At 35.6% G+C, this 17677-nt stretch overlaps 1 protein-coding gene across 1 annotated transcript in view; it reads right to left on the bottom strand.

Annotated features, from left to right (window-relative positions):
- The window catches only part of itga11b (integrin, alpha 11b), a 29842-nt gene extending 15919 nt beyond the window's left edge, over nucleotides 1–13923 (bottom strand). Inside the window, exons 1-11 of the mRNA XM_058407979.1 lie at nucleotides 13765–13923; nucleotides 12453–12564; nucleotides 10054–10163; nucleotides 9740–9831; nucleotides 9275–9389; nucleotides 8987–9114; nucleotides 7704–7852; nucleotides 7323–7467; nucleotides 4369–4531; nucleotides 4100–4170; nucleotides 895–1039 (exon numbers count right to left, since the gene is read on the bottom strand). Coding sequence (XP_058263962.1) covers nucleotides 895–1039; nucleotides 4100–4170; nucleotides 4369–4531; nucleotides 7323–7467; nucleotides 7704–7852; nucleotides 8987–9114; nucleotides 9275–9389; nucleotides 9740–9831; nucleotides 10054–10163; nucleotides 12453–12564; nucleotides 13765–13855 — 1321 coding nt within the window. The 5' untranslated portion in view covers nucleotides 13856–13923. The remainder of the gene's footprint in view (nucleotides 1–894; nucleotides 1040–4099; nucleotides 4171–4368; nucleotides 4532–7322; nucleotides 7468–7703; nucleotides 7853–8986; nucleotides 9115–9274; nucleotides 9390–9739; nucleotides 9832–10053; nucleotides 10164–12452; nucleotides 12565–13764) is intronic.
- Between the last annotated feature and the right edge of the window lie 3754 nt (nucleotides 13924–17677).

Consider the following 17677-nt stretch of genomic DNA (forward strand, 5'->3'; position numbering starts at 1 on the left):
GAAATAATCATAGGAATAAATTTCCCTGGGTTTCTTAACCCATGTACTGGTAATAAGTAAATAAATTTATTATTATTATTATAGTTGTAACCTTGGTAAGGTAAGGCTAATTTAGTGTTGTCACTCTCAGACAGCCATGAGGACATTTAAACACAACACTCCTGAAAGGAATTTAAATTTAGACTTTAAAAAAGAAGAATAAATAAAGAGAATAGAATGTATGAAAGATATACAAGAGAGCAAATAAGTGTAATGCCTTGATATACATTGAAATGTATACTGAGATGTGTATTACACATAATATAAAACCATTAGAGACATTTTGCACATTGTAGAAAGTGACAGAAGAGTGATTAGTTTTAAGTAGGGGTGTAAACCTCTTCCACACAATATTTGACAAAACCACTAAATACAATAAGGTATAATAAGATTCACTTTAATACCCTCTGACTGATATTTGACAAGCTTTTGCAGATTCTGGGGTAGGCCTTCTGTTAATTTGCAAATGATGTTGATGTTGATGATGATGTGGGGAAAGATTATATAAAGTATCAGAGATTGTACCCAAATCCTCTAACTGGCTTATTAAATTATTAACACACAGGAATTTATTTGAAATAATGAACTATAACCAATAAAAGATGTATAATGAATTCTAATGGTTAATAATAATAATTATTATTATTATTAATTACTACAGTTGTTTCCTTGATTTCTTACAACTGATGGCTTTTAAAATCAATGCAATGATCCCAATTTTTCTTTTCACTATACCTCTAGTTTTAAGCTGAATTTCAATGAAAACCTAATTTTCAGAACTGAAGGCTTAATTCAGTGGAAATTTATTTTAGTTGCTCTATCCACCTATACTGCATCATGTACATAGTTTCTCACCCAGGTAAGCTCCGTGGTTCTTCAGCTCCTCAGGAAACTCTTTGAGGTATGATGACTTAGGAGGGATCACATTGCCATTCTGTGTCTGTTTAAGGACAGCACCATTCCACTCATAAGCCCCTACTGCACCTACCAGCACACCGTCCTATAGACACATAACTCCAGGTTATTGTAGAAACATCATTATTTATTTAAGCAGTTATTTTAATGAATATATTTCTGTTAAAACATTTCTGGTGCATATAAGACAACCATGTATCCCGAAAGCACACCTAACCCTTAAATAAATCCATACTGGCAAAGGCCTGCATATGTTCTATTAATCTATATGCATCTTTTTATGTGAACTACTAAGAGGGTAAAAGCTAAACCGTAAAAAAAAGTACACCATTAAAAGTGACATAAAAAGTGCAGCACTGAGGCTGAATATGGGCTTGGAGTGAATCGCCCATTTTAACAGGATCTGCACTGGCTGTTCTTTCTTACATAACCTATTTGTAATGGCAAAATATCTTACCTACTATAAGCAAAACAGATACCCATAAAAGTGGAAATAGTGTAATATATAGAGTAATATATACTTTTTTCATAAGTGTGTGTGTGTGATTGTAATGGTTTTTGCATAATACAGAAGTTATTATCAGGTTTAGCTAATAAAAATAATTAAATAAATAAACAAATAAATACATATCTGACAGCTGTACTGTTCATTCACACACTGTACCAGGACACCCACATATACACTTATGCACAGGTTCTATGGAGATGTTAGAAAGAGCATTGCAAGGCCATGATAAGTGAGAGTACTGCTTCTCAAGAGTGTATTATAGAGAATACTAACACTGCCAACACATTCTCTGACATTTGGTAATGTGTGTGTGTGTGTGTGTGTGTTTCCATACCAGAAAATCAGCAGTGCCTTACCCTCAGTAACCTAGCATTTAACCCAAACCTAATTGTGTTACATAACAATTTTCCGATAATCCTAAATACAAGAATTTTGGCTCAAATCCACAGGTGAATTAAAAACCTCCTGCACTAGACATTAGAGTCAGTTCTACAGCTGACAAGAAATAAGGAGAGCCGTGCAAAGGCTCCTGGCTCACTCACTAGCCAACTATTCTTTCACAGAGCGTCGACGTGGACAGTTTGACTGACTGCCACAGCACATTTGCACAGTAAACTCCCCCAGTGATATCAATTCTACAATATGGGCTGCTCTTAGTACCTTTTATGGTTCTATTATGATTTATAAGCATCTATTTGTGCCTTGGATACAGCTAAGAAAAAATTTATATAGATTGTTAAAACAGCATGGTATATTTTAGAATCAGTTTCCAGAAGTAAGATGAAGGAATGGTAGCTTTAGACTAACTGATTCTCTCTGGCAAAAGGAAGTAGCAAAAAAAGTCACTGACAAAAATATGTAGTCAGTAATAATAACAATCACAATCATAATCAAACACTACATTGTCTCTACTAGACCTAAAATAAAACCAGAATTCATAGTTGCTTCTAATTTTGGATGGGAAATGGGAAAGTATTTAATCCTAGTTTCAAAGTCTGACAATAGGCATTATATTTCATACTCAACTATTTAAACAGAATGATGCCATATGCCAAGCCATGTGAGCCTCAAGTGCTTGAGTCTTAACCAAAGACCAACAAAAAGGCAAGCAAAAGGAAAATCACGAAAATAGTCTTCTAAAAGGACCTTTTCCACCACCTTTCACACTGGAGTAAACTAGGCATAATATGGGAAGTAACTAAAAAATTATATATAAAGTGGAAAATAACTTCAGCTAAGAGGGGACACGCTCTGCAAATGTGATCTGTTAGCGTCTCACAGACTGGAGTGTTTGGCACATGAAGGTAAACAACAGAGAGTTTTAATATTCCATGTCTGTGCCATGGAGCCAAGCTACAAAACCAGAAATCTCAAATTTGTTTTTCCTACACTTGTGTTTTATTTCTACCAAGTTTTAATAATGCCCCTATTTCTAATAAAATGTATGAAGGGTATTGTTATTTAACATTTCATAGGTCATAAGCAAATAAAACAAAACTTTTCTTTTATATTCACATGTATAATTGTGCACAGAAAAGCCGACGACACGTGTGAGTGTGAGTGTGAGTGTGGTTTTGTTTTCTTGTCCCTTACTGAAGGAGTCTGACCTCAACAAAACCATATGTGGACTACTTTTCCTTTAAAAGTCAGAGAGAGGAAAAAATCTTTCCATTACATTATCTTCGCTCGCAAAATGCCAATGTTCAAAGTAGCACTATGAATCCAGCAATGTGAGGTATGACCTTGTGTCATTTCTCCCATGTTATTTTTCCCAGGAAAATGCTTTTGCCTGTGCTGATGAGAGACTAACCTGCTATGAAGCAACTTGGGACAAAAATATAAATATTTTTTTCCTCATGAAGCCTTTTCTATCGATCTAATTAACATTATAAAATAGTCACAAATTTGAGCACATTTATATCCAAGTATTTTTCATTTTCTGAGATTATAAAAACATTTTTAAATGACTGGTCTATACAAATATGGAATATGAAGCAAACCGGTGATTTTGCTTCCTGGAATATTCCCTTTATCTTTTATTTGAAACCCCTGTGTACACACACCTGCTATACTGCTCAAGCATTCTGGGAGGTTTCCATGTCGATAAAGAGATGAGACAGCCTTTAGTGTCATTATACATATATATGTGTGCAGTATATATATATTATATATATTTAATATATATAATATATATGATATATGACTGGAAACAGATCTGACCTTTGCCCAGTAGCTAAAAGCCTTTACCACTCAACCACCACTGTCATAAAATATCTGAGATGATAATTAAGACAACAACAAAAGCAGCTATTTCCAAGTTTAGTTGCTTCCTTTTGTTTCTTTCAGTTTAGAAATTGATCAGTGTTTCTTTCCTTTATTTGCTTCGGCACCTCATTTACATAAACTTTTGTGTCCCTCTATAAAATAGGGTTTAGAAATATCTATATTATCAATACTAATTCATTAATCATATGTGCTTTAAAACAGAACGGATGATTGTTCATTAGGGATAGATGTTAAGGATAAATAGTAACCTAACTTTAAACTTTATAATTTTTTGTTTCTATGTCCACTATTAAAAGCATTATACAAATAAATTAAATTGTACTGAATTGAATGATCAAGGGCTAAACTTACCTCCACAATGTGTGAGGAAAAACCTGCCTGAGACATCTGTAGTCCAAAGGCAGTTCCATTCTGGCTTGTCCCTATGGAGTCATAGTAAATTATCATGATAGTCTGATGTTAGGCATGTAATTAATTAACTTTGTACTTTATTACACATTATACTGTTGCTGCTGTGTAATAGTGAATGTTAGTACTGTTGATACATGTAGAAAAGCACAAAAGATTCATTGTAAACACTCTAAACCTTCATAAAAGACTCTCAGTCAATTAAAAGTTACCCTCCAGGCTGAAGATCTTCTCCCCCAAGGCATCCACAATGTCCTTCAGAGCAGATTCATCTGTCACACTGAAGAAATGTTCCTCAGGGTCAGTGGCAATGAATTTGATCTCTCTCAAGAACGCTTCAGGGTTGATCCCACGTCGATTGTAGTAGCCAAGCACCTGAGGACACCATCATGGAACTTGATCCTCATCCACAGCCTCAGGAAATACCATTGTAACCAAGATATATCAGATAAGACCAGTTAACTCCTCAGTAAATGTAGTTCTGCAAGATTACCTCTATGCTGTAGGAGTGATTGTACTGTGCAGACAGTATCTAGACAATTTGCAATCACCGTCATTAGCCATAAAGGCCGGAACTTGAGCAGAGATCAGTGAAAACCATAAATACTGATGTATGTTTAAAAGAGAATATTTCAGGGTAAGTATATAACAGACAAAAGACTGTGCCAGTGCTGAAACTGATGCAACTGAAGACACATAAAATAATAATAAAGGTGGCTGTTCTTGACTTTCTGTGAAACTAGAATAATTTCAAAGAACTTACTGCAGAAGGACAAGACATAATATTAAGAAATTATGTACACTTTAAATCAATTGACTACTGCTTCGAAATCCAGAGAGAAAACTGCCAAGCCTTTTGGATGTTTTTGGAAGATTTTGGAATTTTGGCCTGTCTTATTAAAAAAAAAAAAGTTACTGTGCACTACTCACAGAAGAAAATTTCAAAATGTGGGTTGGCTGTGTCCTTTGTTAGTGTGTTGATGAATCTCACAGCTGTAAGTGCCCGTTCTTGAAGAATTCAAGGCACTACATAGTATATGTTTTGGGAGGCAGTACAAGTATTAATAACTCTGAGGATAACAAATAGTCTGCAACCACTGTAATGACAGAATAAACTGTAATCAAGATTCCACATTTACTGAGTAGTGTGTAAGAAAGCCAAATAGCTGGTCTTATAGCTACTGTCTACCAGCAGTGCCTAGTTATTTACTCACCAGCAACTGTCAAGTCTTTAATGAAAATAACTTTGCAATAAGAAACTCATGTTCACTTCCTTCCCACCAAATCAGACAAAGGTCTTACCCTAATCCTTACATGGCATAGCTGAGCCTTGTTGTCCCACATATATTTATGTGTTATATTTATATATTTCCCACAACAGTGAGCAGGCCATTTAACTCCAAAGCTGAAATTGAAATTCCTGGAAAACCTTCCATAAGAACCGTTCTGTTACATTGATGTTTAAACATGGGAACTACTTGGAAAACAATATAAACTGACCACGGGGCACTGCCCTTTGCTCAAATGATCCAATCCATGGCCAAAATTCAGGCGGAGCAACATGTTCCCATTTCTAGAAAAGCTCTGCTAGCAGTTCTGACACAATGCATCCAGAGATCATTAAATAAATGATGCTAGGTCAGGACCACATGACACATGACACTTGACACAGACAACAGACCTCCCCACCCTGAAAACCCAACCGATCCTATCAGCTCACTAAAAGCAGATCTTGCATGTGGTATTCTGGGGACTAGGTTCCATAATAATTGGAGCAACACTTCACAAGTGCCTGTACTGGAGGCAACCAAAGAGCTGGAGTAAGACCTAGGCAGGTCTTTTGGAGTTACAGTGAACCACTGAACTTCTGGGTTCAGACTGTATTCAATGCTCCAGAAGTGAAATACTTAATGCTGGTCAGCTACTCAAGAGGGTATACATCATTTGTAAATGTATTCAGGTAGACACAGATCCTGATTCCGAATGAGGTATTGGAGGTTAATTCCCAGTAAATTTAAGGTAAGTTGGTGGTTAATTCCGAGCAAATTTTGGAAATGGATTGGCCAGGTTTATTCAGTCAGCAGTGGAATTTGTGGGTAATGACGAATTGAAAGGTTTGCCTGGCCTTGGCAGAAGATGTAATTGCAGGTATTTCCTATAACTCTGACTGCATGGGGTTGAGGAGTGGGGCAGCAGCACCTCTGGTTAATGTGTTCCTTCCCTCTTTTTCTTGAGCCATTTATGAACTTCCCTTTGGAGCACTCGTGTGATGGTACCTCAAATGGTTACTGTCACCAGATTACTGTGTTTTAAGATAGGGTAGCACTAACCTTTCCCCAGTTTTTAGTGTCAGTCTTAGCTGGTTGGGACACTCAAAATGGGAAAAACTAAACTGCATCTGCATCGGCTTCCTATTTTTGAGATCACATTTGGAAGAATTGGTACAGCATGGTGGTATCAATTTGTATTAGCCTTCATGGATTATGCAGTAAGGAATGCCATAACAAGACATCTACACACAATCTTATTTAGAGCTCCTAGGCTAGGCAATATTTTTTAATATTTTAATATTTATTGTTAATATTATGCTATAAATGTGTGAAGAGGGGAGCAGGACAAATTCTTAAAATGTCCCAAAGAAAAATCTTTGCTATCCTTTTTTAACAGACTTACATATGTTGTTCTGGAGAACAATGAAAATGATCAAAGAATTCACTGGCAAAGGATATGTTTGTGTCTATACCTACATTGATAGTATGGATTTAGCAAGTGGCACATTAGAAGGCAAAAACAATTAAATACCTGAAACAATTAAAGTAAATAAATAAATAAAGAAAGAAAGAATAAAGTACTCTTCAGAAATTAGTCAGAAAATTGTCAGTCATTTCTCAATGTGTTCTAGTAAAACTGATACATCAGGGAATAAATAAAATCCAGATCCAGGATTAAATCAAAGCTAATTAAACATTGCTGTCATGAACTCCCCTCCTCTGTGTGTATGTAACATTAGCTTTGTTTGTACACAAATAAAAATGTGCTTATTGGCTAATGATAGCCACAGTTAACACACATATAATTAACAATTAAGCAGGAACCTTGATACATTTGATGGGGAAATAAATTTGAATTGAGCAGCAAATGGATGGTAAAGGTAAAGCAGACTCACAGCGATTCCATACAGTGTGATGTTGTCTTTCTCACTCTCTTCAACAGCTTTTTTCAAGTCTGGGCTATCGTGTGATTCTCCGTCAGTTATCACAATCATCACCTTCCTGGCATCTGGGCGCCCTCCACGTTTAAAAGCCTGAGAACTACAGATGACATGTGAGTAGAAAAAAAATCCACTGACAGTGGAACAAAATTCCTGTTATTACCAAGCCATCATTTGTATGGATTTTTTCTGGTTATGTAAGAATTTCAAAACCAGACTCTGAATAGTGAAATAATAACTAAAACAGAATTTGACAGAGAGACTGTAGATAAGACAATTGTATTATTTTCAAGAAGAACTAAGACATTTAAAAAAACTGGTCTGTTTTTGATATACCGTGCAACGTTGATCCCAAGTGCTGTGCGAGTCTCTTCTCCTCCACGTTGGATAATATTCTGTGCTGCACTCACTACTTCATCAACTGTTTGGAAATCATCCAACCGGAACTCATGAACCACTCTCTCTCCATACTGCACCACTCCGACCTGTGGAGAGCAAAATGAACCAGGCATAAAATTCCTATAGCCATGATTCCCCAAATGGGATCTGAGGAAATCCAGGTGAATCTGTGAAGTATAACTAAGAAGTCCATTATTTTCTTTTTTTTAAAAAGTGAAAATCATAATGCACTATTAGCGGACGTTTTATATATATTATTGAGCTCTTAAATTTATGACCTAGTAATTTAAGTTAAATGGGATTAACCCTAAATCAATATATCAAAAGCCTTTAATTCAATGTTAAAAGATTAGTGATTTTTAACAGTAGACATTGTCACAAGGCAGAGATCAGGATGTAGATTCAGATCCTGAATAAGCAAGCCAAGTTCAACAGTGGAGCAAGGAAAAAGTCCCTGAGACCACAGGAAACCTCGAGAGGAAGCAGACTCAAAAGGATCTCATGGCTTTTGGGGTGACACCTGATAGTTAGATTATAAATCATTACAGTATACAGTTGTAAGTAGAACAATAAAAGCAAACAAAAAGCCTGGCTCTGGATTGTGATTGATTGGCCAGTCCTGTCATAAGATGAGCTTTGTTACAAGAAACAAGAACCCTAAAAAGCTAGACTTGCTCTCTGAGGAGGCCTACAGTCTTATGGCAATTTTAATAGGAAATGTTCTGTGAGTTGAAGCATCAAGAATAATATATAAGAATAAGCTAAATATATTTTTATACATTTAAATAATGTTCCTTATATTTGAATAGTTGTATTATTTAATAAGGTCCAAAAAATGTATCTGTCTGTCTGTCTGTCTGTCTATACTTCTCCCTTGTAAGCCTTAATCTGTCCATTTTCTGTAAAAACAGTTCATGTCACTTGATGCATCATAACTAGACTTCAACAGTCCTCAAGTGGCTACAAACCAATCCATGGGCCTAGATTTGCATTACAAACACAAATCAGTTTAAATGCATGTAGAGCTCCTGAATATGTATAAATAGCATGCAAAAATGAGAACGTTGTCAATAGGAACAAAATAACAACAAAACACAACAATATTCTTATGACAGATATTATTATAGCACCGTCCAGTACATTTTCATTGTAAAAATCCAAATTCCAATCCATACAAAGCTTTATATACTGCTACAGCTATGACTATTCTTCAAACATACCTGAATCTGTCCGGGACCAATAGCAAACTTCTGGAGGACGTTGATTAGGAAGTGCTGCACTTCAAACCAGGGGTATATAGAGTTTGATCCATCCAGTACTATGACTATATCCATATATGTTTCACATCCTGATAGCAAACACACGCACATTCAAATGATAACTTTCAATAACTGAATATCTACATTTATTTAAAAATCAACATGTACCAATTTGTTTTTTTATCCAGCCCCAATTCTTATCAATAGTCATGCAGCATTTTAAAGAAAAATGAGAAAACAAACTCTTACTCTGAAAGGCAGGTGCAATGCTGTGAGAGAAGTTAAAAGTGCTGTCAACGCTGGAGCAGATTCCTGTACTGTATAAGGATGTACCACATTCGTACGACCATAATGGACCGCAAGCCTGAAGTACAAAACATCTCGTAACACACAGAATGTCCCTTGTGCCAGTCCAAAAAATTTGAAGACTCAGAGCTCTATTTACATGCAAGTGGAAGTATAACTTAAGAGAATGAAGTTGATCCAAATACACCTCTTGCTAATGTAAGCATTATAACTCAATCCCTATCTATCTATTTATTTATTTATTTATTTATTTATTTATTTGCCATTCACTAGAGACCTTCCTGCACTGAAGGTCACAAAAATATGCCCACAGTCTCAAATACTGATTTTTCCCCCAATTTTTTTCATTTGCATTATAATCATAAAAACAGACCTTGTGAATAGTACTAATATGAAATTTACACCTACCACAAAACTGTTATCCTTTGGGTTGGAGGTTAGGGACATCCCTAATCTCATTTTGTCTTTGTGTTCAAATACATTTTTTAGAGTTGTCCCTCCTTCAGGAAATAAAATATATAAAAGAAAAGTTAATAACATTAATTTCAATGGAAACAGCACAAGAAATTTCCACAAGAAATCTTTTTATTATTATTATTATTATTATTATTATTATTATTACTATTATTATTATTATTATTATTATTATTATTATTATTATTATTATTATTATTATTATTATTGGTGCAAAATTAACTTTTCAACAGGAACCCAGAGAATACCTAAGTTGAGGCGAGAACATTTTGTCTTAGTTGAGCTATCCAGTGGGCACTTGTACACATCACCAGTCTCATTTTCACCGTTCCTCTCAAATGGAGCACCCACAAGGAGCCTACAACAAGAGCAAAACATATATGTCGTTAAAGATATGCTCACTTGTTCTCTTGGAATACTGTACTCAGTATCATATTATGGTTTTTTATTCAAATAGTTGCTTTTTTTGTGGCCAGAAATGATCTAAAAGTATCTTTATTGCTTCAGACTCTTTGCAAAGTAAATGCAAAAGTTTTACTGACTACTTTACTTTGAATTTACAAGTTTATTTGTGACAGACTATAAAATACTTTACCTAAAATTCTCTACTCTGAAGACCTGGAACTAAAAAGTTAGAAAGATATGACCAGATCAATTTGATCTGTAAATTCATTTCCAACATTTTACCACCCTGAGACATTTGAATGGCTGCAGATTGTTCGGTGTGAGGCAGTGATGAGTAATGAGTACTTCCTCACAGGAGCAACTACTCTACTTCACTAAAAAAATAAAAATAAATAAAAATGATAGACTAATCTAACATTTTAAATATAAGGATTACTAGCTAATGATTTCCAGTGTGTATTTACAATCTTGTGCCAAGTAATAACACTTAGATTTTTTTTTTTTTAAATTATAATGATCAAAAACTGAATTTCTTGGCATTAATCAGCAGGAATTCATTTCCTGGAAAATGTATCACTGCTCATAATTGCTTTATCCCTGAATCACAGGAAACCAAAAAAACGTCACAAATCATAATACCATATGTGGTGAGAGAATGTGAAGTACTGAACTACTGAGACTTTTTTAGACTCATACATACTACAGAATTCCTGAATCTGGTGTGCTGCTGTGGATTCACTCACATTCCTGAAGCGTCACATGCCAGGAGGTTTGCTTTCTGCCTCTGTTAACTTAAACTATGATGGGATGCACAGTGGGACTCTTGGGAAAAACAAACCACAACACATACTTTCCAGAAGCCGCTAGTACTACATGAACCGAGCAGACAGGTTGCTAGACAAGTGCAAATATTTTCCACTTATTTACCTGCAAACTTCAAAGGACAAAACAATTTGTATTCCTGAAGGAATGCAAGTTAACCATCAGGGCTGAGAAACCTCAAGCTTGAAAACAGGAAGTAGGTGGCCAGCTTTGAGTTGAGTGGAGTTACCTTAATTGAGTTACGCATTAAGTGTTTTCTGCTGGGTTTTTTATGAAACCCATGTGGAGCTGACTCAAAGATAATAGTTTTAAATGGTTAATCAGTGGCAAGAAAACAATGAAGAACTCAGAGCCCTTTGGCCACTTTCTTAGAGAAACATTTAAAACAGAAGAGGTTGCACAAAAGACAAAATTGACCTTATAAAGCTACCGGATAAAAACAAAACAAACAAACAAACAAAAACATGTGCCATGTGTATGAACAAGCCACAAATATTAACTAGTACCTTATTTATGACTTATAATGAATCATATGTTTCTGTAAAATGAAGCTTTAAGACATGTTTAGTCTTTGACACAAAGATAAGCTAAGCTAAGCCACGATAAGTGACATCTTCACGCCATCAACAGTGAAGACAGTATAGACCCTCTTTTAGACCTTCAGTTTATGAGGCCTGGTTTGAGACTTTAGATTTTGGATCCAGATGATCTGAAATCTATGGCTCCAATCACACACCATGTGGAATAAATGAGAAAATCAATTTGCATTCTTTTACCTGAGTCTGATTTAACTGATTTTCCTAGTCTGGAATAAATATTTGTGTATACACAGCATATAAAGTGTCTTGAATTTTGTATTGTTTATTTCACCTTATCTGGATGGTATGACTCATTTTATGGATGTGAAATGCTTTGAATGAATTCAGGCATGAACTGTGATTGTTTGCTCAGAGGTCTCTGGCAAGACGCAGCTCAGACTCCTTGCCAGGAGACATCATTGGGGACTAAATACAAATCACATAAACTGCTCTGAGAGATATATGACTGGGATGTTCAGGGCTATGAAGCTTTGCTAGAGCTTTTCTGTTTAGGAATCCTGCAATAAATAACACATCTTTGAATAACATGTAGTTTATAAAAAAATTGCCATACTGTTTCTGCCATAAAACACATTTTGATGTTGAGAGTCATAACATTGCTTTTACTGCTTTCTTAACAAATCAAATTACACCTTTAACTTGTTTAACTTAGAAATCATGTTCTATTTACATAAATATCGGTCATTTTGGTATTCAGTGATGCACCTAGGACAAGATTTTGGTGTCTACATATGTTAGCACACTTATAGATTTCTGTTTCTGAAAACTGAATAAGAAGCACCACAATGTTTATCTAGAGGTATTACTGAAAAAATTCATACCATTTCTGACCAAGAGCCTCGTGTTGCTGCACTGTGTATCCAAATTGTGTTTCTTTTGGTCCACGGATGATCTGGGCTTTCTTTGTGTCAATACTGAAGCAGTTTCTGCTCTCTTAAAAGAGACATAAAATAACATAATCAGTTATATTTCCTACAGTTTTCATCATTGAACAAACAAAATATAACATACAATAAGAAGCCAGGTGTGTAGCTCTGCAATTAATTCTTTGAAATTATTAAATATATTATTCTGAATGGAACAGTAGCAAGAATAAACATCCTGACCTAATATATATATACTCATCTGACACAATATCTGATTCTGTGATTCAATGGCATCTGTTTTCAGTTTTATAAGTTTATCTGCAGAGGTCAGTGAAATGAGTACAAGAAGACTTCTCTACTACTGCCAAGTGAAGCAGAAAAACCATATTATACTAATTATTTCAAAATGCTCTTTATATTTAATTTCCCCAACAGGATGCTGTTAAATCGGAAAATTGATGAACCAGCCCATTCTCTGACAAAAAAGGTAAACTGGTCAAGATGATTCCCCATCTGGTATCATGATGTCATTTTTTCACTCTCTCTTTTTCCCTTTCTTCCTTCTCTGTCTTCATTTGCTTCATCTGCTCTCTGGGCATGTCTGTCCACGTCTCCATGAACCTCTTTTAAGAAATGTTAATCCAAAGTGTTTCAATCTTCTAAAAAAATATATTGATTCTTATTAGGCACTTGTTGAATATGCCCTATATTTGTTTTACAACTTATACATGCAATGTGTTAGACTTTGATCTATAGTCTTAACTTAACCAGTCCAGTACACCTGTTCTTTATTAAGCATCCTATTGAGATCTGAGAGCAGGCAGTGACTAAGTCCTTAAATATAAATAGATCTTTGGTAAAAGACTTTTGGTACAAAAAAAGAAAAGGAAAGAGAAGCAGGAAAAAAATGTCATCACTTTTTGGCTCTCAGTGTACACGTCACCTTTTGACAAATGTCGAAAGCTGTAATTTTCCTCTTTAGATATTTTTCCCTACAAACCAATAGTTCCCATATCAGAAATCCCCATATTACCATGAGTTGCTTTCACACCTGCACTTTTTACATGACTCTAAATATCCCACATAAGTAACCTGCTGTGCCATAGTTACACAATTCCAATGTTATAGTTACTGCTGTCATTGGAACCACTTTCTACAAAATTTGCAGTAGCAGGTCTTACATGCATATTGTATTGATTAAATCTCCGTCATAACACATTTTCCCTTCAGGCTTGTTCACAATCACAGACACAGTGCTTTGTCTTACCTGGGAGCAGTAAGCAGATGGAAAGTAGTATGATAGGATAATACTCCATAAGTGCAGCCATGCATAGGTGAGTGTGAGTGCGTGCACGCATGTGTATGCTGATCCACACAACTTGCTGTGATTGGTTTGCTAGACACAAGTGCTTTGTTGCAGCAGGACTAAATCTGAGGAGGAGTGGCTCACATCAGCAAGGAGGTGCACTGAAACCGCACACTCTAGAATGACGATCGAGAAGCACACACAAACACACACATTACTACACACATGCCATGAATGAGAGAGAGAGAGGGAGAGAGAGAGACAGAAGTGAGAAAAATCTTTCACAGCTTAGCCTTAAGGTGGGTGATGAGAACAGAGACACATGTTGTTTAAGGAGATTTTTACGAAGCAGCCAAGAGTTTCAATTTATCCATAAGATTTTCACAAGCACCTTCTTTTTTTCTGTTGAAAGCTGCTGCAGGTTTACAAACATCCCTTTTTCAATGAAAAAGGAGGAAACACTTTAGATGCTTAGCCAGTGTATGTTAACCAGTCTACTGCCTTAGGCTTCACAGCTTACAGTAAACACACTGGCTACTTTCCAGAAACCATCCACATCCAAATGGATGCTTGCACCTGGAAGTGCATGCAAAACACTTTAATTGGTACAAAACAATTAGTAAAATAGCTATTGAATATCAATTTTTTTTATTAGAAGCATCAGAAATATACTGGATTTCATATCACTTAAAAATGACTGTTACCAACTATACCTTTGCATATGAGGTTCATATGGAATATTATAAGACATAATACTTTGCCTTAATACATTGGAGTTATTCCTTTCTGTCTTTTTCAAGTTATAAATAAAATCTGTGCACATGAACTCTGTAGTTTACTTCTCAACTCCAGTGATTCATCAAAAACAACCCATTAGACTGAGAATGCCTGCTGAAAATTACACTCCTTGAAAAACAAAGGAATATCCTGAAAGCAGGAGGCAAGTCAGTAGCTGTAACCACACCAAAAGCATGGACCTTACTGTTATATTTCACAGCAGTGACTCAGAACTTAAAAATTGTTTCCAGACTTACCTTAGCTATCTCAAAAGGCCTGACTTAATATCAAAGAAAGGGCCATTAATGGGTGATGAAGAGCATTATATAGTCTGTAGGAAGCTTTTTAGACAAAGTGCAACATTCCTTTTAAACAAAGCATATTCAGGTGCAGCCTATGCTATGATATTCATCATATATAGACAAATGATAGAAAAGTCTCAGACTCATTTACTGCAAGCAATAGAAAAAATAGCTGAGACAATAAACAATCCAGGTATAGTAAGTTCATAATATATCCTTATCTGAAGGTCCACTAACACTAATTTATCCATGAGCAAAGTATTTGATATTAATTTAGACTTCTGCCATATTTGCCACAGAATAATTCAATTGGTTCACTCCCATTTCTGTACCATAACAGCGTCAGAATCTATCCCAAGGGACTCAGGGCACAAGGTGGGGGGTTGGTATCCTGCACAAACCATTGCAGGGGACAATCCACACAACCCATTCATACATCACCGACAGTTTAAAGATTTCATTCAGCCTTCAGTGTATGTCTTTAAACTTGGGGAAGAAACCAGACATAGAGAGTACACAGAGGAAACTCTGGAAGCACAGGGAAAACATGCAAACACCATGCACATAATAATAATAATAATAATAATAATAATAATAATAATAATAATATAAATAAATAAGTTAATAAATTAATTAATTAATAAAGTAAATTAAAATAATAAAATAAATTTAAAATAATATACACAAGCATAAAAGCTTTCATGATAAAAATAATAATTAAAATACAGTGTTGAGATATAATGCAGACTAGAACAAGGTGACAGTATGGAAGGAATAAAAAGGTGAATATAAAACCTATTAGTATAATTTCATTGGTCATAGTTAAGTATACACATCTTATATATACACTGGGTCTGTGTAGAGGAAAGCTGTAGGTAGAAACGGAAAGGTAAATGTGGAAAAATGAGAAGAAGAAAGCAGCAATAAGTTAAATAAAAAAAAGTGAAAACTGAGCTGCTCTCTAATGCTCTGTAGAGCCAAACAGGTGGCAGGCTGGACTGCAGTTGGACACGCCATACCAGAATGAAACATTTCTGATGCAAAAAGATTTAGAGATGCAAGTGTTCGCCAGCACACTCTTGGTTTCCAGGTGTAGAAACAGGGCAGAGGGTTGACAGTGTTATGCCCTAAAGACAAAAAAATCCCATCACAGTGTAAAAGCGCGCTTGTGAATCTACCCCAGTGAAGTACTGCAGAAGCATACCACACATGTGTTTATTACATTTAGTGACATAATGCAATCGTTAAAATATTCTTAGCCCTGAGGTTTAATGAGTTTTAAGTCATATTCTTCCTGGAAAGAGCATTAAAAAGCTTTTCAGTTTAATTGCATTTATTTGGCTGTCACTGATATATCTTAATCTTCCATTCTGTACAAAAGTTGCCAACTCTAAAACTGAAGTCTTGTTAATTTGTGCTGTATTTGAATCCATCTTAATACACAAAGTCAACACAGCTAAAGTGTTTTGATGATTGGAATATTGGAAAGCAGTGAGAAATCAACCAGCAAAGACAGAAAGTCAGATGTTAAGCAGGCCATCTGTCCCACACACACACACACACACAGACACAAATAAAGAGAGATTGAGTAAGATAGAGAGAGACAGACAGACAGAGAGACAGACAGAAGTGTCTGCCAAAGCATGCACTGACGAGTACATCAGGAACCAACACAGAAAAAACTCTTTGCTACTTAGAAATAGAGAAGTTCAGACATTGTCTACACATGTGGCCAGTAAAATGTCTGTGACATAAACAAATTAAGTCATGGCATATAAATATATCAAATTTTCATTTTTGTTTTCTGTAAGTAAAGTATAGCCTGGCTTAAAAAAAGTGACTGTTGTTTTCTGATCATGTTTTCTGATCATTATTGGTTAGATCATTATGGATTCTTAGAGCTATTTCCAATTTGTTTTACTGTTTTCATTTCATAATTTAGTGCTTGTGTAATTTTACTCCAAACAGGATAAGAGGATTATGGTATAGTGGGTGAGTCTGTACTCACATCCACATGAGGGCAGCATAGGAAAAGCAAGGTTTAGTTCACAGGGTAGTATTGCAATTTAAGTCTGTCATGTGACTCTGCAATAACATTCACCTCAATATAATTAAGCTCATACAGAAGTATAGATTTTAAAAAAAGGACTGAAGACAGAACACTCCCCAATCATCACTGCTTACTTCATACCTCAATACACCAAATTACATGAAACAAACAAAATATAATGTAAACCCTACAGGTCAGAGAATCACAAAGGATCAGGCAAGTATGTCCTTTCTGTCTGAGATACAAAGCACAGATACGCTATATTGGAAAAGGTTTTGAATCGGTGAATTCAGGTATTGTTTTACAGGGGTTGGGCTTGACCCCTTAGTTCCAGTGAAAGGAACTCTTAATGCTTCAGCATACCATGCTGCCAACTTTGTGGGAACAGTTTGGGGATGACCCATTCCTGTTCCAACATACTGTGCACCGGTTTACAAAGCAAGGTCCATAAAGACATGGATGAGCGAGTCTGGTGTGGAGGAACTTGACCTGACCTCAACCTGATAGAACACCTTTGCGATGAATTAGAGCGGAGACTGCGAGCCAGGCCTTCTCGTCCAACATTCCCATAAACACATTCCTAAACCTTGTGGAAGGCCTTCCCAGAAGAGTTGAAGATGTTATAGTTGTAAAAGGTGGACCAACTCCATATTACATTCATGTGCATGTAAAGGCAGACATTCCAGTTTTGTAACGGCTCGCATTCTCTACTCTAATTCAGCCCAAAGGTGTTCTATCAGGCTGA

The sequence above is a fragment of the Hemibagrus wyckioides genome, linkage group LG14 (assembly GCF_019097595.1).
Source record: "Hemibagrus wyckioides isolate EC202008001 linkage group LG14, SWU_Hwy_1.0, whole genome shotgun sequence".
In the NCBI taxonomy this organism is placed as follows: Eukaryota; Metazoa; Chordata; class Actinopteri; order Siluriformes; family Bagridae; genus Hemibagrus; species Hemibagrus wyckioides.